Here is a 24,042-nt window from a genome sequence, read left to right as displayed (position 1 = left end):
GTTGCTGGGATACTGGATGCATGCCAGCACTAAGACGAAGTCCTTCAGGCGGCCACCCCCATGGATGCCCGTAATCATTCTCGGAGAGGCAGGAAGCCAGCCATGATTGCTTTCTAAAGGGTTTTAAGCCCATATCTGCAGTTTTAGCATTCATTAGAGCTACTCCCCATATTTTATCTCTGGATTACTACCTGAGCCACATGCAAATTGGCATAGGGTCAAGCAGATCAGCGAGTTATCTCAAAGAGTGGTGTGGGAGACAGGGGTTTCGATTCATGGGGCACTGGCACCAGTACTGGGGAAAGAGGGAGCTGTTCCGTTGGGACAGGCTCCACTTAAACCGGGCTGGGACTGGTATCCTGGCAAATCGAATAACTAGGGCTGTACATAGGGCTTTAAACTAAAAAAGCGGGGGGTGGGGAGGGTTCAGATGAGGAGAAATTTAGAAATCTAAAGAGAAAAGTCAAGGTCATAGAGCAGTGTAGCGATTCGGGTAAAGATAAGGAGAGTGTGATAGGAAGGGACAGAAAGTTTAACGATAATAGTGCATCAGCGAATAAGGTCAACTCAGAAAAATGATAAAAAGTTAATATTAATGGTGCTTTATCTCAATGCACGAAGCATTCAAAACAAGATAGACAAATTAATTGCACAAATAGAGCTAAATGGGTTTGACCACAGAGACGTGGTTGCAGGGTGACCAGGGTTGGGAACTAAATATTCCAGGGTGCTTGACGTTTTGAAAAGACAAACAAAATGGAAAAGGAGGGGTGTAGTCCTGATAATAAAGGATGACTTAAGGACAGTAGTGAGGAAGGATCTTGGCTCGGAAGATCAGGAAGTAGAATCAGTATGGGCGGAGATAAGAAATAACAAGGGGCAGCAAATATTGATGGGAGTAGTCTGTACGCCCCCTAACAGTAGCTATACTGTTGGACAGAGTATTAATCAAGAAATAAGAGGAGCTTGTAACAAAGGTAATGCAATAATCGTGGGGGACTTTAATCTTCATATAGACTGGACAAATCAAATTGGCAATGGTAGTTTGGAGGACAAATTCATGGAATGCATTCGAGACAGTTTCCTAGAACAATATATTGTGGAACCAACCAGGGAACAGATTATTTTAGATCTTGTCTTGTGTAATGAAACAGAGTTAACTAGTAACCTCATAGTAAGGGATCCTCTGGGGAAGAGTGATCATAATATGATAGAATTTCACATTGAGTTCGAGAGTGACATACTTAAGTCAGGAACTAGAGCATTAAGCTTAAATAAAGCCAATTACATAGGTATGAGGGGCAAGTTGCCTAAGGTAGATTGGGAAATTAGATTAAAAGGTATGACAGTAGATGAGCATTCGCATAAATATTTCATAATTCTCAATAAACATACATTTCATTGAGAAATAAAAACTCCAGGGAAAAAGTGGTCCTTCCGTGACGAACTAAAGAAGTTAAGAATAGAAATAGAGTAAAAGAAGAGACTTAGAATGTTGCCAAGAAAAGTAGCAAGCCTGATGATTGGGAGAGTTTTAGAAACCAGCAAAGGATGACGAAAAAATTGACAAAGAGGGAGAAAATAGAATATGAGAGTAAACTAGCAAGAAATATAAAAACAGATTGTAAGAGCTTTGACAAGTATGTAAAAAGGAAGAGAGTAGCGAAAGTAAACATGGGTCTCTTAGAGGCTGAGACAGGAGAAATTATAATGGGGAATAAGGAAATGGCGGAGATGTTAAACAAATATTTTATATTTGTCTTCACAGCAGTAGACACAAAAAAAAAAATCAGAAATAGTGGGGAACCAAGGGTCTAATGAGAGTGAGGAACTTAAAGCAATTTAGATTAGTAAAGAAAACGTACTGGAGAAATTAATAGGACTAAAAGCCAACAAATCCCCTCAACCTGATGGCCTACACCCTAGGGTTCTAAAAGAGGTGGCTGCAGAGATAGCGGCTGCATTGGTTATGATCTTCCAAAATTCCCAAGATTCTAAAATGGTCCCAGTGGATTGGAAGGTAGCAAATGTAACACTGCTATTCAAGAAAGGAGGGAAAGAGAAAACAGGGAACTTCAAGTCAGTTAGCCTGACATCAGTGGTCGGGAAAATGCTGGAATCCATTATTAAGGAAATGGTAACAGGGCACTTAGAAAATCATAATGTGATTAGGCAGAGTCAACATGGTTTTATGAAAGGGAAATCGTGTTTGTCAAATCTATTAGAGCTTTTTGAGAATGTATCTAGCAGGGTAGATAAAGGGGAACCAGTGGATGTAATATATTTGGATTTTCAAAAGGCATTCGATAAGGTGCCACATAAAAGGTTGTTACACAAGATAAGGACTCATGGGGTTGGCGGTAATATATTAGCATGGATAGAGGATTGGTTAATGGACAGAAAATAGAGAGTAGGGATAAATGGGGCATTTTCAGGTTGGCAGGCTGTAACTAGTGGGGTGCTGCAAGGATCAGTGCTTGGGCCTCAGCTATTTACAATCTATATTAATGACTTAAATGAAGGGACCGAGTGTAATGTATCCAAATTTGGTGACGATACAAAGCTAGGTGGGAAAGTAAGCTGTGAGGAGGATGCAAAGAGTCTGCAAAGGGATATAGACAGGTTAAGTGAGTGGGCAAGAATGATGGCAGATGGAGTATAATGTGGGGAAATGTGAGGTTATTCACTTTGGTAGGAAGAATAGAAAAATAGAATATTTTTTAAATGGTGAGGAACTATTAAATGTTGGTGTTGAGAAAGATTTGGGTGTCCTTGTATATGAAACACAAAAAGTTAACATGCAGGTACAGCAAGCAATTAGGAAGGCAAATGGTATGTTCGCCTTTATTGCAAGGGGGTTGGAGTACAAGAGTAAGGAAGTCTTGCTGCAATTGTACAGGGCTTTGGTGAGACCTCACCTGGAGTACTGTGTACGGTTTTGTTCTTATTTAAGGAAGGATATACTTGCTTTACAGGCAGTGCAATGAAGGTTCACTAGATTGATTCCTGGGATGAGAGCGTTGTCCTACGAGGAGTGATAGAGTAGAATGGGCCTATATTCTCTGGAGTTTAGAAGAATGGGAGGTGATCTCATTGAAACGTATAAAATTCTTAGGGGGCTTGACAGGGTAGATGCAGAGAGGCTGTTTCTCCTGGCTGGAGAATCTAGAACTGGGGGCATAGTATCAGGAAAAGGGTTGGCCGATTTAGGACTCAGATGAGGATGAATTTCTTCACTCAGAGGGTGGTGAATCTTTGGAATTCTGTACCCCAGAGGGCTGTGGATGCTCAGTCGTTGAGGGTATTCAAGACTGAGATCAATACATTTTTGGACTCTAAGGGAATCAAGGGATATGGGGATCGGACAGGAAAGTGGAGTTGAGGTCGAAGGTCAGCCATGATCTTATTGAATGGCAGAGCAGGCTCGCAGGGCCATATGGCCTACTACTGCTCCTTTTTGTTATGTTCTTATGTCATGGCTGTAATTGCCAGCTGGGCTGTCCCATGTCCCATGGTAGGCTGAAGTACAGATAACTGTTGCTTAATGACTCTGCAAATGACTCTGATAGTGGAGTCCTCTGCAGTATCCTTCAGATCTTGCTGGTGTTTACTGTTGTAACAAAAAGACTTCTTCCTTTTTAGAGCAGGCTTATGAGATCTAAATTCTGAGTCAATGCAGCTTGGCCAATAACTATGCTGCAACTTGACACAAAGAATATCAGTTTGACATTCTGGTGCAAATAACACTTACCCTTTCCCACCCACACTCCTTGTCTCATCTTTATATGTTCCCTGCTCTACGTGAGAACTTTGACCCGCCGGTGTGCGTGTCTCTGCGTTGTCCCTGGAATGAGTGGTGGTGACACATAGGTTGCTGTGCTGTAGGTGGTTGATGGGAAAGTCTGGCTTCAGGCTTCGCCTTTTTGAGTGCATGGGCTCAGCAATCTCTATTGCAGCACAGGCGGAACATACTGTACCCTGTAATGTTGCTCTATTACTGTGCATGCCCTGGTTAATGTTCCACTTATTGGAAACGTTGCACAAGCTGAGCATCGTAGTACAAACCTTGACTTGGCACCAACTCCTCCTGCCTCGACATTTCCTCCATGTCGTCTGGGGTCTGCCAGCCTTCCTGAAGTGGCTTTGTTCTCTTGCTTGTCCATAGCTACTCCTAGTCACTGAATGCCAGCTTCACCTGAGAGTAAAAGAACATTTTTTGACAGGGTACATTACATTGGCAATATATGCATGCTACTGAGTCCCTCTAATGTTGTATAATCGTAGTGAAGGTAGATTAGCATTACCATGCTAGCGACACTTACTAAACATTATTGAATACAATCGCACTGTCAGCTCTGTCTTGCCTGCCTGATTTTACAATCACACAGCATTTGGTTAGCTGTATACAATAAAGTCCCACATCAACATAATCTTTATGGTTGAATTCCTTTCTGTTCTCATTTGAACAATTGACTTATTCTCTTGCAGACAAGGACTTCCATTGAAATGCTGAACAAATAAATCTGCTTCATTTGTCCAAAAGCATAGTATGCCATGTTTTTGTTAGTGATGCTAATATTAATTATTCACTGTTGTGGCTTTCTTCAGATCAAACATCTATCCCCTAGGTTGCTCCCATATCTGCTAGTGTGATATTATGTTAAGAGTTGTGATTGCTAAGACTTGCCCATGTAATACCATCCTTTGTTACCACAGCTCCTCATTGCTCATTCCATATTGAAGTTTGGAGGAATGAACCTCCAACCAAAGTGTGTCTACTCTTCAAATCATATAAATTACCATTAAAACCTGGTAAAATGATAGTGGCTAATCTCTTCGATGAAAGAGATTGACAAACTGAATAAGAACAGATGCTGCTTCGGATCAATTCCAGCCCTAGGGGAATGCAATTCATTACATAACCAAAGCCCCTCCGTGGCAAGGACCTTTGTCATATATTGAATACCCGATAAGAGTGAAATCACATTCTCCTGCCCTCCCAACTCAGCATCACATTCTCACACGTGTATCAACTGTGGCAGCAATTCCTAGCATTTCTTGGTGATCTAATTTAATAATCTGTCATTAAATGCTTCAATTCACACATTATTGTAATATATATGTTTAATTATATTCGGTAGTCTGGCTTGCAACTGCTTGTGGGTATGCCTGCCTAATAGCTATTCAATCACGGTTGGAAAGCGTAACGTTTTGATAACTAAATTGATTGAGGCCAATGGAAATTGATCAAGGATGTCCCTATGAGATGCTTCAACGCAAGGTGGGGTAGGATAACTAAATCAATATCTCCCTATAGTGAGCCAGGGTTGAGGGATGGACTGTGATTTTGAATCCATGCATAAAGCATAAAATGTTGATGTGATGATAAAGGATGGATTTTGCCTAAAGACAAAATTTAAGCTTCCCTACTTAGTAATTGGTATTTCTGACAGAGAGAGTAGATGCATCTATTGAAAATGAAGAACTCTATTGCTTTTGAACTACATCTATTCAGTATTCTATGGGGTCAATATTTTCATGTAATTTGGAAGTTTGTAAAAGATCTTGATAGATTATTTTTAAATAGGCCCCTATAGAAAATCCCAACCTGGTCATGGTGCTTGAGGCCTAGCCATTCCTCTCTTAATGGTCCTTGAAGTAATTCCTTTGAGCATGCTAGAACCTCACATCACATGACTGTAAAATCCTTGAAGTCCATCCTCATGACCTGGGAATGCAAAACCATTGGGAGGAAGAATATTATAATGGGAATGTCATGTGTGCTACATTGGTGAAAATTAGTACCACTGGAAGGTGATGGCATGAGTCCCTCCTGGGAAAGAGCACACTGAAGACCAAAGCAAAGAAGGTTTTTGTACAGGAAAGCCAGAAGACAATGAGCAAGCAACTGTAGAATCTGGCAGAGAGGGGGGATCACAATGGCAGAGGGGCGATCACAATGGCAGAGAGATGATCACAATGGCGGAGGGGAGATCACAATGGCAGAGGGGAGATCACAATGGCAGAGGGAAGAGCACATTGGCAGAGGGAAGAGCATAATGGCAGATGGGAGATGGGAGATCACAATGGCAGAGGGGAGATCACAATGGCAGAGGGGAGATCACAATGGCAAGGTCTTACAGCTAAGTGATCCTGTGGAAGTCCCCAACAAGATGATGAAAAAAATTCAAAATTGAATAGAGGCATGAAGGTTTTAAATTCCATTCTATTAGATGGCCATAGAGGACCATAAAAAAAGATAATGACTTACATATTAACTAAAACTGGAATTAAATAGTAACAGTGAGCTCTGCAGGAAATGAATAATTACAAATAGCACACTGATTTAAGGACTCAAACTTCAGGTCAATCTATTCAACTGAAATCTATATTCTGGTCCCCAGTATCATGTTAGCAATTATCAATTATTTATAATGTCATTTGTTTTAGCACTAAGAACTGTAGCTGTAAGAAAATTCTTCATTAATATGACTTCATAACTTTTAACCATCAAGGGGCTTCCATTCTGAGTGGCTGGGCTGAGTACTTTTAATGGAATGCTAAATTTTAATTTTGTAGATTACAGTATAAAAGGAGACTAGCATATGTACTGTATCTGGTATATGTGTTATATCTGGTATATGTACTGTATCTGGAATATGTATTATATCTAGTATATGTACTGCATCTGGTATTTGTATTATATCTGGTATATGTACTTTATCTTGTATATGTACGATATATGGTATATGTTCTGTATCTGGTATATATATTATACCTGTATATGCACTGTAACTAGTATATATACTATATCTGGTGTATGTACTATATCTGGTATATGTATTATATCTCTTCTGTACTGTATCTGGTATGTGTACTATATCTGGTATGTGTACTATATCTGGTACTTGACTTTTGGAAAAGACAGACAAAATCAAAAAGGAGCCCTGATAATAAAGGATGACACAAAGACAGTAGTGAGAAAGGACCTTGGCTCGGAAGATCAGGAAGTAGAATCAGTATGGGTGGAGATAAGAAATAACAAGGGGCAGAAAACACAGGTGGGAGTACTTTATAGGCCCCCCAACATTAGTTATATTGTTGGACAGAGTATTAATCAAGAAATAAGAGGAGCTTGTAACAAAGGTAATGCAATAATCGTGGGGGACTTTAATCTTCATACAGACGGGGCAAATCTAATTGGCAAAAGTAGTTTGGTGGACAAGTTCATGGAATGCATTTGAGACGGTTTCCTAGAACAATATGTCGTGGAACCAACCAGGGAACAGGCTATTTTAGATCTTGTCCTGAGTAATCTCATAGTAAGGGATCGTCTGGGGGCGAGTGATCGTAATATGATAGAATTTCACATTGAATTCAAAAGTGACGTACTTAAGTCCGAAACTAGAGTCTTAAACTTAAACAAAGCCAATTACATTGGTACGAGGGCGAGTTGGCTATGGTTAATCGGTAAATTAGTTTAAAAGATATGACAGTACAAAAGCAATGGCGAACATTTAAGGAAATATTTCATAATTCTCAACGAATATACATTCCATTGAGGAATAAAAACTCGACGGGAAAAGTGATCCATCCGTGGCTAACTAAAGTAGTTAAGGATAGTAATAGATTAAAAGAAGAGGCTTATAATGTTGCCAAGAAGAGTAGTAAGGCTGAGGATTGTGAGAGTTTTAGAAACCTGCATAGGATGACCAAAAAATTGATAAAGAGAGAGAAAATAGACTATGAGAGTAAATTAGCAAGAAATACAAAAACAGATTGTAAGGGCTTTTACAAGTATTTAAAAAGGAAGAGAATAACAAAAGTAAACGTGTGTCCCTTAGAGGCTGAGACAGGAAAAATTATAATGGGGAATAAGGAAATGGCAGAGATGTTGAACAAATATTTTGTATCTGTCTTCACAATAAAGGAAACAAAAAACATACCAGAAATACTGGGGAACCTAGGGTCTTACAAGAGTGAGGAACTTATAGCAATTCATATTAGTAAAGAAAAAGTACTGGAGAAATTAATGGGACAAAAAACCTACAAATCTCCTGGACCTGATGGCCTACATCTTAGGGTTCTAAAAAGAGGTGGCTGCAGAGATAGTGGATGCATTGGTTGTGTTCTTCCAAAATTCCCTAGATTCTAGAACAGTCCCAGTGGATTGGAAGGTAGCAAATGTAACATCGCTATTCAAGAATGGAAGGAGAGAGAAAATGGGAACTACAGGCCAGTTAGTCTGACATCAATAGTCAGGAAAATGCTGGAATCCATTATTAAGGACGTAGTAACAGGGCATGTGGAAAATCATAATATGATTAGGCAGTCAACATGGTTTTATGAAAGGGAAATCATGTTTGACAAATCTATTAGAGTTTTTTGAGGATGTAACTAGCAGGGTAGATAAAGGGGAACCAGTGGATGTAATATATTTGGATTTTCAATAGGCATTCGATAAGGTGCCACACAAAGGGTTGTTACACAAGATAAGGGCTTGTGGGGTTGGGGTAATATATTAGCATGGATAGAGAATTGGTTAACGGATAGAAAACAGAGGGTAGGAATAAAAAGACCATCTTCAGGTTGGCAGGCTATAACTAGTGGGGTGCCGCAAGGATCGGTGCTTGGGCCTCAGCTATTTACAATCTATATTAATGACTTAGATGAAGGGACCGAGCGTAATGTATCCAAGTTTGCTGACGATACAAAGCTAGGTGGGAAAGTAAGCTGTGAGGAGGACACAAAGAGTCTGCAAAGGGATATAGACAGGTTAAGTGAGTGGGCAAGAAGATGGCAGATGGAGTATAATGTGGGGAAGTGTAAGGTTATTCACTTTGGTAGGAAGAATAGAAAAACAGAATATTTTTTAAATGTTGAGAAACTATTAAATGTTGATGTTTAGAGATTTGGGTGTCCTTGTACACAAAACACAGAAAGTTAACATGCAGGTACAGCAAGCAATTAGGAAGGCAAATGGTATGTTGGCCTTTATTGGAGTACAAGAGTAAGGAAGTCTTGCTGCAATTGTACAAAGCTTTGGTGAGACCACATCTGGAGTACTGTGTATATTTTGGTCTCCTTACTTAAGGAAGGATATACTTGCCTTAGAGGCGATGCAATGAAGGTTCACTAGATTGATTCCTGGGATGAGAGGGTTATCCTATGAGGAGAGATTGAATAGAATGGGCCTATACTGTCTGGAGTTTAGAAGAATGAGAGGTGATCTCATTGAAACATATATGATTCTGAGAGGGCTTGACAGGGTAGACACTGAGAGGCTGTTTCCCCTGGCTGGAGAATCTAGAACTAGGGGGCATAGTCTCAGGATAAGGGGTCGGCCATTTAGGAATGAGGTGAGGAGGAATTTCCTCACTCAGAAGGTGGGCTGTGGATGCTCAGTCGTTGAGTATATTCGAGGCTGAGAAGGGTAGATTTTTGGACTCTAAGAGTATCAAGGGATTTGTGGATTGGGCGGAAAAGTGGACTTGAAGTCGAAGATCAGCCATGATCTTATTGAATGACGGAGCAGGCTCGAGGGGCTGTATAGCCCACTCCGGCTCTTATTTCTTGTTATGTTCTTATATGTACTGTATTTGGAATATGTACTGTATCTGATATATATATATATATATATATTGTGTCTGGTTTGTGTACAGTATCTGGTATATGTATTATACCTGGTATATTTATTGTATCTGCAACACACTTATTCCATCATTGTAAAGGAGGCATGCATATTTTTATGGGATAGTCACTGTATCGACTATAGTTTCAGTATGGAAGGCAATTTAGTCAAAATCTCATGCCACATTTGAAATATCTGTGCTTTATTAGTAAGTAGAGTGCTGCTAGCGATGGCCTTCAACAGGACAGAATCAATGTAACTTGGTCTGTAAACTTCCTTCAGAGCATCACTGAGGTTTTTTGTGTCCCCTTGATCAACAGGTGACTGGATTTCTTTTGCCTTTCTATCTCACCATTGGTCTTGGGCAGTTCTGTTTTACACAAATCCTGTGACATGATTTCTTGCCCACTGAATTTGGATCAGTCAAGAAGTCTATTTTGTGTTCTCTGCTGGTCATGGAAGGGTGCAGTTTATTTCTGCATTGTCTTCATTAAACTAATTTTGGTGCCTTTTCTTCAGAAAGCCCAGATTGTCCCTAAGTTTGTCTGCTCAAAGACCTCTAGCAACTGTACTGTCAAGATCAGTTTAGAACTGTTACTTCATTACATCATCACTGATCATACTTAGTGTGTAGTCAATTATGATAGTCGCAAAGTGCCTGTAATAGCAGGTAGATTTCCTATACCAGAAGATGGTGTATCCAGCTCCAACATGTCAGTTGTCCCTCATCAGGCAATTTCACAATACTCACTGCAGTAATGTCCACAACAAGTGGGCAAATTCCACACTTCTTTCCTTAGGGCAAAAGTCATCTCAATGATCCTGAAACATTCTTATGTCACATGATGCAACAGATAAATGTTGTTTCTTATTGCTGTGAATAATTTACCAGCAGTAGTAAGCTGGTTCACCTAATGGAAGCACACATTGTTGAGGGACCTTATTTAGCCTGTAAAGAATAAACAGTGCAATCCTGACTTCGACTGCTCAATAATCCATGATGTAGCTGAATGGCATTATAGAGTCATAGAGTCATACAGCACGGATAGAGGCCCTTCGGCCCATCGTGTCCGCGCCGGCCATCAGCCCTGTCTACTCTAATCCCATATTCCAGCATTTGGTCCGTAGCCTTGTATGCTATGGCATTTCAAGTGCTCATCCAAATGCTTCTTGAATGTTGTGAGGGTTCCTGCCTCCACAACCCTTTCAGGCAGTGAGTTCCAGACTCCAACCCCCCTCTGGGTGAAAAAGTTCTTTCTCAAATCCCCTCTAAACCTCCCGCCTTTTACCTTGAATCTATGTCCCCTTGTTATAGTACCCTCAACGAAGGGAAAAAGCTCCTTAGTATCCATCCTATCCGTGCCCCTCATAATTTTGTACACCTCAATCATGTCCCCCCTCAGCCTCCTCTGCTCCAAGGAAAACAAACCCAATCTTCCCAGTCTCTCTTCATAGCTGAAGCGCTCCAGCCCTGGTAACATCCTGGTGAATCTCCTCTGCACCCTCTCCAAAGCGATCACATCCTTCCTGTAGTGTGGCGACCAGAACTGCACACAGTACTCCAGCTGTGGCCTAACCAGTGTTTTATACAGCTCCATCATAACCTCCTTGCTCTTATATTCTATGCCTCGGCTAATAAAGGCAAGTATCCCATATGCCTTCTTTACCACCTTATCTACCTGTTCCGCCGCCTTCAGGGATCTGTGAACTTGCACACCAAGATCCCTCTGACCCTCTGTCTTGCCTAGGGTCCTCCCATTCATTGTGTATGAATGGGAGGACCCTTTGTTGTTGTTGTTTCCAAGTCCAATATTGCCAATGTGTGGGTCCAGCGCTGTGATTACCAGTGGCACAACATTTATTCATTTATCACTAACACTTCACTGTTCACACCCTCAGCCAACCAAAGTGGGAATAGTTTGTGCTAAACCATCTTCACTCTCTTGTCCTTCAGCACATCATGGTGAGATGGCTGGTGATTGAGATGCAGTCGATGGCTGTTATTATAGAGATATTTGAGTGTAATTTCTGCCCCTGGTGCGACTGTGCTTGATACCATTTTGGCTGGCCAGTCCTGTATTTCCTGCTTCCAGAGCTTTCCCCTGCATACCACCAATGCCTTCTGTCGTGGGCTATTGGACTCCTCTGCCAAATCTAACACCTTCGTGCACCATGGGCTATGCTTACTGTTAAAGCACTAGGAGAGCCTCGAAATCTGTTCAGTTGCTTGAATTGAGTTCATGCTGGTGGAAATGTGTAAAACACTTCCACTGTTGCAGCTCACACTTGTGGTGTAAACACATTCCATTTTCATGTGCTTGATCTAGGTGTGGATATTACCATTCACACTGATAGAATCAAAGACCTTCTGCTTTAGTGCAATAATACTTTATATTGTACCAAGAAAACTCCTGTTCCACATCTTAATTGCTCAATAATATTAGCTTAAGTCTGTTTAAAAGGATTACAAGTCAGTGCAGCCAGTGCAGAATAAACTTTATACACTCAAAAACAACTAACCTTGGCATGCAGCGTAGGAACGTAAATAAAAAAAGTACAAGGGACGTTTGAAGTACTAGGTGCCCTAGTTGGGTTTTTTGAGTGCACAATGTCCAAGGTTATTTTCATGGTTACAATGCTTGACATCTGGATCAAGGACATGGTGTGGCAACGACTTGTAAGCAAAAGGTAACAGATACTTTCTATTAGGTCGTAGCCCCTTTGGTTGCATTTCTATAATCGTCCGTCACATAAATATCTCTGCAAATTATTTGTGTTTGCCTGAGTAATCTCATAAATTTAGCAGTAAAGGTAATTCAGCAGAATTCGTCTCCAACAAATGTCAGATTATTGGCCCAGGAATTGGTTCGTACCTGACTTCGGGTATGAAGCCAGCGGTAGCCGTGAGCTGCTGCACAAGAGGGCCCCGTGAAATTGAACCCCTCGCATCATTAGGCCGTGTCCGGCATGCTGGGTCTGCGAGTCGCACCCCATGAGGCAATGCGCTGGTCCTGAAAGATGAGCCGGTGGGAACCCCAGCACTGGGCCGAACGCATAACAAAAATTTGAAAACGTCATGCAGTTTTAATTGTACAATTAGTGTTTTTACCAACCCAAGAAATGTCATTAAAAGGTCAAACATCTTACATTAAATATAACATATGCAAATATGTCACAGGTGTTAATATTTGTCAAGCTCAAAATGCTTGCTACTTCAATGAAAAGCAGGCAACCAAAGCCACTCAGCAGCTACAGGGCGTCCCTACCAATAAACGTGCAGAATGACCGTGCGCGCACTCCACGCCAAATTGGTCCCTTCAGCACCATTTCCCCCCCCCCCCCCCCCGAGAGTATACAAGTCACTTTATAAATGCACGTTCTTTCTGACTTTCTTACTGTTCTGCATTCTTGACAATGATCACACATTGCTGCTTTCTAGATTACACTGGTCTCATTGTTTGAAATAAAACAGAAGGAACATGTTGGCTGATACTCACTAAAAGTTTATATTCAGATAATGAAACAGTACCTTCATATTAATTAAGACAGATCGGAATCTTCCACGTCAAGCAAATTCTGCTGGTTATTAATTATACTGTAGAATCCTATCAGATTCCAGAAGACTGTGCAGATTCTGCAACATGTAGTTTGTCCTAAAATTTCCCATAGGATTTGTTCCAAAAATAAAAGACTAGAGGATTTTTAATAGAATACCACAGAATATAATTACAGTGTTTTTCCTTTATTTATAGTATTTCTGAATTCAAATCAGGAGTAGTTGTTAATGTAAAAGTCAAGTCGCTAAAACATGGCTGGCATGTAAACCGAGCACTACAGTAGAGATTTTCAGGCCACCCGCCCAATGGAAACAAGGCATTAGCACCCCAAAAATGATGGGGAAAGACTTACTGCCCCATTCCCGCCTTTGCTGTGGTTACCATAATCATCCCCCAGGACTACCACTGGCCCAGCCTGAATCAGGCAGTAGGCCTGGTGTCCTGGCCAATATTCCTCCATCAAAAACAATTTAACCGGTCATTCATCTCATTTGCTGTTTGTGGGATCTTGCTGTGTGCGTTTTTAGCGGTTGTGTTTGTTTACAAAACAACAGTGACTGCATTTCAAAACTTTTGAATGAATAGCTGATATCAGCAGAATCCCTGGGGATCAGGCCTGCAACTTTTATCGTTTGCAAGATTTGCAAATGATCTGGAAGAAGGTACTGAAAATAAACACTTGGTAAGACGAGGCCCTATACAAATCGTTAGGCTGCTTTATCTCACAGAAAGTGAACATACAGATGACCAGTTATCAAACTTGCTTAATTCAATCAATACAATTTGGCTTTGCATAATAATACAAAATAATGAACATTCTACACATCCCAATATTAGTGGATCATCTTGATTGACTTAAGCAAACATTCTTCTGACTACCCTCCTGCATGCTAAACTTCTGAACCTGGTAAAAGCTTGCCCTCACAGATATCGGTTTAAAAACCTGACTGACAGTGATACTTTTGTCTCTTTTTATCCCCCTGTATTCACCACCAAACAGGAAGGCTTATGCCAGACAAACCCTGCTGAGTTGCTATGACTAGGGACCTCTCAACACATTGGGTGTCAGTATCAATTACTAAGCCAGACTAACGAATTGCTTATTAATTACAGTATTTGGAGAAACAATTTCAAAGCTTAGCTCATTAGCATTTAACCACTTTTTACATCAGTGTCTTTTTTTAAAACTTGTATGAACACACTTTGCTTTAAAACACAACCCTTCCATGTAATTCTTCTTTTTCCAAATCCTTTGTGTGGAAGAATGGTATGAAAAAAATTCCCAAAATGTAATGAGATTTTTGGAGGATTATAGGAGCCCAACACTTCCAGGGAGCCAAATTAGTGTCATTCGAGAGATAGTCATTAACATGGCGGTAGCTTTATGTTCAACTGTCTCGTTAAGTTCCCTCAGTCCAAAAAAAAATCAAAATATAAACAGAAGTGTATATAGGGGAAAAAAGGAACAATAAAGCTTCTTTATAACTGCTCGTTTTTAAAGGTACATTAGTGAAGTTTAAGATCATCCTCATTGTTAATATTTGAGATGAATCTATAATGACCCTGATGTCGTTTCATACCTAACAGAAGAAACCTCTGTTGACAGAAGAACAGCACATGTAGCAACCACCAAATTTTGCCTTTACAAGGGACACTTGTTCAATGAAGAGACCTGCTGTATTATCCCTCACCAGGCAGTGACATTGGAAACCTGCAGCTTGAACACTTCCCTCCCTTTGGTGATGATTATTCATGGATGGACGGTACTACTGCTTCTTTCCTTTGTGGTTACAGAAAATAGCTTTTTGTTGTACAGTAATAATCTTCTCTGTGAGCTCGAAGAGTCCTAGATGAAATGAGTTTGGTTAGTCTCAGCCTAGTTCCTTGTAGGGATGAGATGAAAGCACAAAAAACGATAAGCAGAATTCAGCACAAATCTGGATTAAACTGAGAACCTCACTCAGAGGATCCAGGGCCTGGAATGTGAAAAGCATCCCAAATCCTTACATCTTCAAACTGAAAATGGCCACCAATTCATGTTCTGACCACCAAATAACAACAACATATCATTTAAATATAAGATTGGTTTGCATTTGAGAAGAAAATAATAAATTTGGGCTTCAAATTGGCCTTCACAATTAAAATACCTTAATTTTAGTCAAGAAAAATACATAGCTTGCTGTTTGTTTCATTTTAGCTTGTACAATAAATACATTCATGATAGTTTTTAGCCATTTAAAAGGTCTGATTAATGCTGCTCACGTTCTACTAATGAACACTGGCATCTTAAATAAAAGAACATGCTGGAGATATGCAGCATCTGCAAAGAGAAAAGACAAGTTAATCTTTTGGATAGCGACCCCTCCCCGTGGTATAATTAGCACCACGAATGGGGAAGGAAGTTGCAGCACAAAACAGAATCTCATTTTTCCTTATGCTCTTTGTCTGTTCAGGTTGATGGAATGCACGAAAGCTGGATCTGGAAGATGGCAGCTGCACTGAAAGTAAAACTAAAAGACGTCAATGTGATTGTGGTTAATTGGCTGTCACTAGCCCATCAACATTATCCAATCGCAGTAAAGAACACACGACTAGTCGGTCGCGAGATTGCAGATTTATTAGACTGGCTGGAGGTAAATCGATGTCTTCTAATAGTTTTTCTCACAGTTGTCGTTTATTTGTAATGTGACATTCTTCACCCTGTGCTCAAGGCGATACATTAGGTCCTCGCCGAGCAGTTGGAGATTTCAGTAGTGTAAAACAGAACAAACTCAACACAATAAATATTGTCCAAGACAAGCAAACTGCAGCCACAAAATCCCAGAACCACTTATATTTTCGCAGGCTGGAGAAGAAAAGGCACACAATGAAATAGAATCAACTTTTGTCAGGTCATTGAATCAAATTACTAGTTATTGTGGTGCTTTTCAATTCAATGCTCACCCCCAATTCAAAGGCACCAGAGTCACCCTGACCACAGCTGAAATCAGTGGGACTGTTCGACAATCAATAAAGACTTAAGGAAAGAATCGATTTTTCAGTGTCAATGAGTTATCAGGCCAAAGGTTTCTAGTGGGATTCTAACCTCCAGCCAATACAAATTATGGAGAAATCTATTCACTGTAGTACAGAGAGGAATGTATTGATGAAACAGACTGAGGCATGAGGGCTGGAAAATAACACTCAAAATAAAGAGAAATTAATATTTTCCTGTGGCTTCAGATTGTTTTCCTGTAAAGTGAGGGCAGCAAAATAGAAACTAAATTATACATCGCATTCTGACTCAGGCTTCTCTCATTATGAAGCAAATTGTATTTGCTGTAAGATCAAGAGCTAAATTAAAGTCATGAACTACATCAGCCTGTGCTGTGGGGTATTTTCACAATATGGACTGGAATTTCCACTAAAAAGGGTCGGGGGGAGGCTGGTTAAAAATGGGAAAAACAAATTCAAATATGGCTGAAGAATGGAAACAAACCTTTAAAAAAAATTGGGAGAGGAAATCCACAAGTATTTCCTCAAAATAAAATTGCTTGCCCTAGAAATCAAAATCAGTTTCTCTGTATACAACTGAATCGCTGTCTGCAGTCAGACTTCCCTAAGTCAAGGTAGAGAAGCTCAGAAGGTATATAACGAGAAAATAACAAATCGATCATAATGACACACCCTGCTCCTATGGAGTGTAGGTTATAAGTGTCACCCAACCCATTACAGGTACTTAAAATAAGGCTCACAGGGGATAGATATCTTGAAAGTACCTACTGCATTTTCTTAATTAAAGTTGTGAGGCTGCAAGTTTGCTGATTTTAGATTTTTTTTTAAGGAAATATAGAATTCCTTTTCTTAGGTTATTTTTGCCTAGGTGATTGCCTGGGTGATTCACTAACTGTGGCTCAGAAGGCAGGCAGGCAATCTTCCCAGGATTCCAAATGTGTCACATTTAGCCAGCTGCTATGAGGTACACCAGAAGGTCCTGGCTCCGGGACTCCTCTCCCACCAACATAGAACATGGCACCTCCCACACATTGGCCAGGCTGAAATTAGGAATCCATGTTGAAGGACATTATGGGGTGTAAGGCCATGTCCCACTATTCCATTGTGCCATGTTTTGGGGTTCAAATATTGTAGCACACCCAGTATCACTGAGTCAACTCCACAAAGAGTAGGCTGTTCTCTTGTCTGCGTCACAGTTGCAAAAGTGTCACGACTTCAATTCCAGTGATGAATGCCCCCTTCTGCACCATGTAGGTTAGAGGGGTCTTTGACTGAATTCTCCAAGACAGCTTCTGTATATAGTCCACAATGTTTTCATTGTAGGATAACATACTGAACCCCTCTAAGTTACTGTAGAAGGAAATTTAAAGCTGTAATTAGAGAGTTTGGGTATCACAGATTTCAGATTCACTCAATTTCAAAGGGACCAAGAATAGTTTATTTTGCAAAACTGAAAGCAGGTATAGAACAAATGATTAAATATTACAAAGACTTAGGATTGAACCTTAACTAATTTCAGAAATACGATTTGCAGAATGTTTAATATATTTCATAATTCCTGAAGTCAATAAATGTTAATATTCTTTGGCTGCTGAGAATGTTAACCTTGGCAATAGTTCCTTATTTTAAACCATTCACTAATAACTTGGACAAATATATTCATAAACTACTTTGTTTCCATGCTTAAATTTGTTTAATGTCCAGAATTGGGATAAAACATTTTAGCTATGAGCATTACACTGACATTATCAACACGATTAAATTCTTCTGTCTTATGGGATGTCGTAGGGATCGTATTGAACAAATCTAGGGAATTTGGGTATGCCACCTTCTGGTACGTCTAGGAACTACAGTCAACTTCAGAAAAAGAATATCTCTTCCGGGAATAATTCCAATGTACCCAATCCATTCCTGTTCTTTTCCACTGTACAGAATTTCTGCCCTATCTAAGTGCAAAACTTTGATTCCAGAAGAAAATATGTCTTCATTATGTGTGTAATTTGTCAGATATAATCAACCAAATGGCAAATTAAATAGCGATTTTAAGGTAGTAACGTCCCAAGACACATCACAGAGAAGAAATGGGTACTGGAAGAATTAGAAGAGATGACTCAAGGCTTGGCCATCAAGGTTTTGAAGAAGCTTTTAAAGGTAGAGGGAGAAGAGGTCAAAGTAAATGGGTTTAGGGAGGGAGGTCCAGAGAGTAAGGTTGAGATGGCTAAAGACTCTGCCACTGATGGTGCAGTGAAGAAGGACAGATGCACAAGAGAACAAAGCTGAAGGAATGAAGGGCACTGCCTGGGACATAAAGCTGGAGGAGGTGGCAGAGGTGAGGTGAGGCCATGGAGGGATTTGTAAAAGAGGACAAGTGCATTAGGGATAGGGAGCCAATGAAGCTTGACGAACACAAGGGTGATGGGTGGGACTTTGTGCAGGACAGGATGTGCGCGGCAGAGGTCTGAGCAACTTGGAGTGGAGCTCAGGATATCAGCAAGGAGGTGTTGGAGATGTTGAGTGTGGAGATAATACACTCGTGGATAACGGTCTATGTGGTGTTGGGGGAAGTAAGGAATGAGTTGGACAATTTGCAGAGATGGAGGGGATTTTGGTGATGGTTAGGAAATGGGGTTGAAGCTCAGCTCAGAGTCAAACCGGACACACAGAGATTATGCACCATCTGAGTGTGTAACCATGGGGGAGGGGGAGGTGGAAGGAAGATGGAGTCAGGGATAAGGATATGGAGCTTTTGGCAGGAGCTGAATACGATGGCCTGTAATCAGGTTTCTGCAGGATCCAAATATACCATTTTTGGCAGATAAGCTGGGTGTTTCTCAGGATTGCACTGTGCATTTTGCTGGAGCTGGATTCATTGGTATCCGATTTGCAAACGTTTGTGTGAAACTTTTCAAAATTCAATTGGAATTTGGATCAAATACATGATATAAGTTTTACAATAAAAAATCTCCCCATGGAACTGATTAGTGCAGGTAGGAGGGCAAGACTGCCCTTAAGCTACTGTTGTGCTTCATTTTAAATAGATAATATAATGCATGCTGCATTATTCTGGCACTTTCCCAGTCTCTGGCGTCTGTAAGCTTGGGAATTTTAGCCGCTGATCTATTAGAATCTTAGAGTGGGGAAGAATCCTTCCACACTGCAACTATGCTGACCAAAAGATAATTTTGTGTATACTGCACCTGAGCCACTCAACCAGCACTAGTGTAACCTGTAACAAAAGAAAAACACCACTGCATAAAAGATTTCAGTTTCAAAATGAATTGTTTTATTCTAATTTAGTATATAATTCAAAGATTAATTCCTTGGACACAAACTCTCAACAAAGAAAGAAGGAAAGAAAGGCTTGTATTTATATCATGCCTTTCATAACCTCAGGACGTCCCAAAGTGCTTTACAGTCAATTTGAAGTCTAAAAATGTAAGGACTTGCACAACACCAGGTTATAGTCAAACAGTTTTATTTTAAATCACAAGCTTTCGGAGCTTACCTCCTTCGCCAGGTGAGTGAAGGGTTCTAAAAACGCATAGCATATATAGTCAGAGAACAATGCCTGGTGATTACAGATAATCTTTCCAACTGCCCCCTATCACATCTCAGCTGGGAGACGATCACAGCAATCAAAGGTGTCGTTGGTGTTCAGACAGGTTAGCCACGGAAAACGTTACATCCCAGTATACTGAATACACAATGGGTCAGATTACAAAGACAGAGAGAGAAAGAGACCCGAAAGGCAGAGAGAGAGAGAGAATGTCCAGTTGTATTAAAAACAGTCACTGTTATACGAAATGTGGCAGCCAATATGCACACAGCAAGGTCCCACAAACAGCAATAAGATAATGACCAGATAATCTGTTTTAGTGATGTTGGTTTTAATTTACCATTTGAGGTATTTAATATTTTTGGTTGAGAGCAGTTACTTTATTTGAGTCAACACACATCTGGCCACTCACTTTTCCTGAGTCCTTCTTTATTAGTTATTAATGGCAATGCAAGGCTATAACTTCAAACCAGAAGTTTTCCATTAAGCATTTGAAGATTGCAAAAATGCCTCCAATGAAAGTATGAATCTTTTACATTCTCAGGAATTCTTTGGGCTTCCAAAAAGAAAGGTTCATCTGATTGGATACAGTCTTGGGGCTCACGTTTCAGGATTTGCTGGAAGTTATGTCACTGGGCGGAACAAAATTGGAAGAATAACAGGTGGGATTGAAAACGTAAAGAACATATGAGGCTTAGTGATAAGCCAGGATTTGTGTAAAATTCTCATGGAGTAAAGCACATTCTCAACAATGGCTCAAAGTATTGAACCAGAGTTTAACACCGCTTCTCAGGTTTATTTTTATAATTCTGAATTCTGTCATTCAGCATTGTTGTTCCTACATTACAACAGTGATTACACTTCAAAAATACTTCATTGGCTATAAAGCGCTTTGGGACAGTCCTGAGGTTGTGAAAAGCGCTATATAAATGCTAGTCTTTCTCTTATTGTTGAGAATCTACTTGCTATTTTTTTAAGGATTCTTAAGGCAAGGCATATTAAATAAAGGAAATTTGACTGATGACCAGAATGAATCAGATCATTGATAACAAGTTAAATGTGTTTTCTCTGTATCCTGAATGGATAGAGCTCAGCTCATAAGATGACATGCCTGATATATGATTTTCATGTTTTAATTCTGTATTTGACATAACTGAATGTGTTCAGTTTAAACTCTCGCTGTCGTCCTCTCTTTACCCACATGGTAAGAGAAAATCTGCATGCTAAACAACTGTAGGAACATAGGAATAGGAGTGGGCCATTCAGCCCCTCGAGCCTGCTCTGCCATTCAATTAGACAATGGCTGATCTGTACCTCAATTCCATTTACCCACCCGAGCTTCATATCACTTGATATCCTTACCTAACAAAAATCTATCGATCTCAATCTTGAAATCTCCAATTGTCCAGAATCCACAACCTTTTGGGGAAGAGAATTCCAGATTTCTATTACCCTTTGTCTGAAAAAATGCTTCCTGATTTTGCTCCTGAATGGCTTAGATACATAGACCTAGTGCACTGCCATCTGGATCTCCCCATAGGAGGTCCCCCTGAATGTAGACAAGGGCAAACTTCTGGGTTTCCTCCTAACCACAACCTGACAGTGGTGGTGGGTGAAGTTCCTCACCCAGTCAATATGCATCACAGCACTGCGGAAAATAGCCTGGTACAAAAAAAAGCAAAATTTGCCATTGTTGGAAATCTGAAATAAAAACAGAAAATGCTGGAAATACTCAGCAGGTCAGGCAGCATCTGTAAAGAGAAAAGATAGGTTACGATGCTTCAGGTGTGCACCCTTCATCAGGCGCAAAAAAATATAATGTACTTGCTGGGGCTGAACCAGAAAAATTTCTCTTAAATCTGGTTCCCATTGTTAGCTTGTTGCCAAAGGGAGGTCAGCACAGCAACAACACCCCGACAGAGCCCAGGCAACACACAGGAGAGGCAAACACAAACCTACTTATAGAATCATACAGCACAGGAGGCCATTTGGCCCATTGTGTCTGCGCCGACTCTTTAGAAGAGCTATCCGATTAGTCCCACTCCCCTGCGCTTTCCCCATGATCATGCAATTTTTTTCCCTTTCAAGTATTTATCCAATTCCCTTTTGAAAGTTACTGTTGAATCTGCTTCCACCATGAAATTTTCTCCTTGCCCATGAAATTCATGAAGCCCTAGCAATTCAGTCAAAAACAGACATCGACATTACTGCAACAGGCAGTCCCAGCAGTAAAAGGCAGAACCATGCACCAGAACCAGACTCCACACCCATCTGTAAACTGCTATTTAACACTCGCTCCTTATCACTCAATGCCTCTGTTTTATGTATACTGAACCATATAGACCGTATATTACGCCTATCATGTAGGACTGCATGTTGTGACTGAAGACAAGTGCAATGAAAAATGTTCCCTTAGCAACTGCACTATGATCAATGAAAAGGAGCCTTAAACTAATTAAAATTCATAGCCATGGCAACAATGGTGGAAGCAATAATTTGTTTTGCTGCTAATATCACCTGACGTCACTGTGTACACTCTTTTCTTGCTCTTTTCTGACCTGTTCTAGGCTTGGATAAATGTTTCTTTTATTCCAATGGTATAAACAAAAAACATATGGGAGACCAATGGGCTATCCAAACAGACGCAACATCAAACTGCACTCCTCATTCTGTTTGCATATTGTTCAGTCATGTTTTTACTGCCAAATCAATTTAAATTATAGTATTGTACAGTTGCATCTTTTTCGTAAAGCAGTAAATCCTTCTTAAGTGCTTGACTTTCCATCTCTTAATCCTTGCTCTTTCACAGTCACACATGAAGGGCTACTACATAAGCTTAAAGCTATGTGGACTCAAGGTTTTCCCCCATTGGTAATCTGTGACAGTCCGGTTTGCAAACATATCCATGAAATTCAAGATCCTAGCTCCTTCAGTTGCCTGGCTCTTTTGCCAATTCTCATTCCCTTTCCTGAATGAACTGGGGAAGTATAAGAGCGACGGTTGATCTAAAATATGTTATCCCGTCTGCCGTCTTTCATATTCTATTGGAAATCGTATAGAATTGAAATATTAAGGACTGCACCTCCAGTGTTATTGTCCCCGTTTATAAAAATGCTTATTTTTTAGCCATTTAAAAGAAAGTTTTCTCCCTTTAGGTTTTTCTACGCCACATTCCATTTCCCAGCCAAATAGTGGGTAAACAAGCTGTTTCCGAGTCTCTCCTGCACTAAAATTGGGAATCGTGCAATGCAGAAAATTGCTGATGACAATCCACACCCTATTACTACACTGTGCAATGTGTGCATACTCTAGTACCAAATGACTATTTCATAGTGTCGTAGCATAAGATACTGTTATGGCAAATATCGTGAATAAGGAGCTGTTTCAAACTGTTTAACTACATTGTGTGAAGATGCCGGTGATGGACTGGGGTTGACAATTGTAAACAATTTTACAACACCAAGTTATAGTCCAGCAATTTTATTTTAAATTCACAAGCTTTCGGAGGCTTCCTCCTTCCTCAGGTGAACGTTGTTGGAAATGAAATCCTCGAAATGAAATCGCATTTATAAATCACAGAACAATGCTTGGTGATTACAGACAGTTTTTTCAACTGCCCGTTGCCAAGGCAATCAGTGTGCAGACAGACAGGTGTTACCTGCAAGGTCTGAGAATATAGAAATCACCAAAAAAAAAAGAACAGAGATAGAGAGGTAGAAACATAATGTATTCGCAGGGTCTGCTCAGACAAGGAGGAACGCGATGGACACCTACAGACGCTGAAAGACGCCCTAGTAAGAACGGGATATGACGCTCGACTCATCGATCGACAGTTCCGACGGGCCACAGCGAAAAATCGCATAGACCTCCTCAGGAGACTAACACGGGACGCAACCAACAGAGTACCTTTGTCGTCCAGTACTTCCCCGGAGCGGAGAAACTACGCCATGTTCTCCGCAGCCTTCAACATGTCATCAATGACGACGAACACCTCGCTATGGCCATCCCCACACCTCCACTACTCGCCTTTAAACAGCCACCCAACCTCAAACAGACCATCGTTCACAGCAAATTACCTAGCTTTCAAGAGAACAGCGTCCACGACACCACACAACCCTGCCATGATAACCTCTGCAAGACATGCCAGATCATTGACACAGATACCACCATCACACGAGAGGACACCACCCACCAGGTGCATGGTTCATACTCCTGTGACTCGGCCAACGTTGTCTACCTCATACGTTGCAGGAAAGGATGCCCCAGAGCATGGTACATTGGCGAGACCATGCAGATGCTGCGAC

General features: G+C 40.5%; 1 protein-coding gene across 2 annotated transcripts in view; it reads left to right on the top strand.

Moving 5' to 3' along the window:
- Nucleotides 1–24,042, top strand: part of lipca (lipase, hepatic a) — a 59,955-nt gene that overhangs the window by 19,013 nt on the left and 16,900 nt on the right. For both annotated transcript variants that reach the window (XM_067971505.1, XM_067971504.1), the window contains 3 exons: nt 14,776–14,951; nt 15,642–15,821; nt 20,283–20,400. In XM_067971505.1, the coding sequence (XP_067827606.1) occupies nt 14,776–14,951; nt 15,642–15,821; nt 20,283–20,400 (474 nt within the window). The remainder of the gene's footprint in view (nt 1–14,775; nt 14,952–15,641; nt 15,822–20,282; nt 20,401–24,042) is intronic.

The sequence above is a fragment of the Heptranchias perlo genome, chromosome 34 (genome assembly GCF_035084215.1).
Source record: "Heptranchias perlo isolate sHepPer1 chromosome 34, sHepPer1.hap1, whole genome shotgun sequence".
In the NCBI taxonomy this organism is placed as follows: Eukaryota; Metazoa; Chordata; class Chondrichthyes; order Hexanchiformes; family Hexanchidae; genus Heptranchias; species Heptranchias perlo.
The sequence above is the reverse complement of the archived record's forward strand: the minus strand, read 5'-3'. Positions and strand labels throughout refer to the sequence as shown.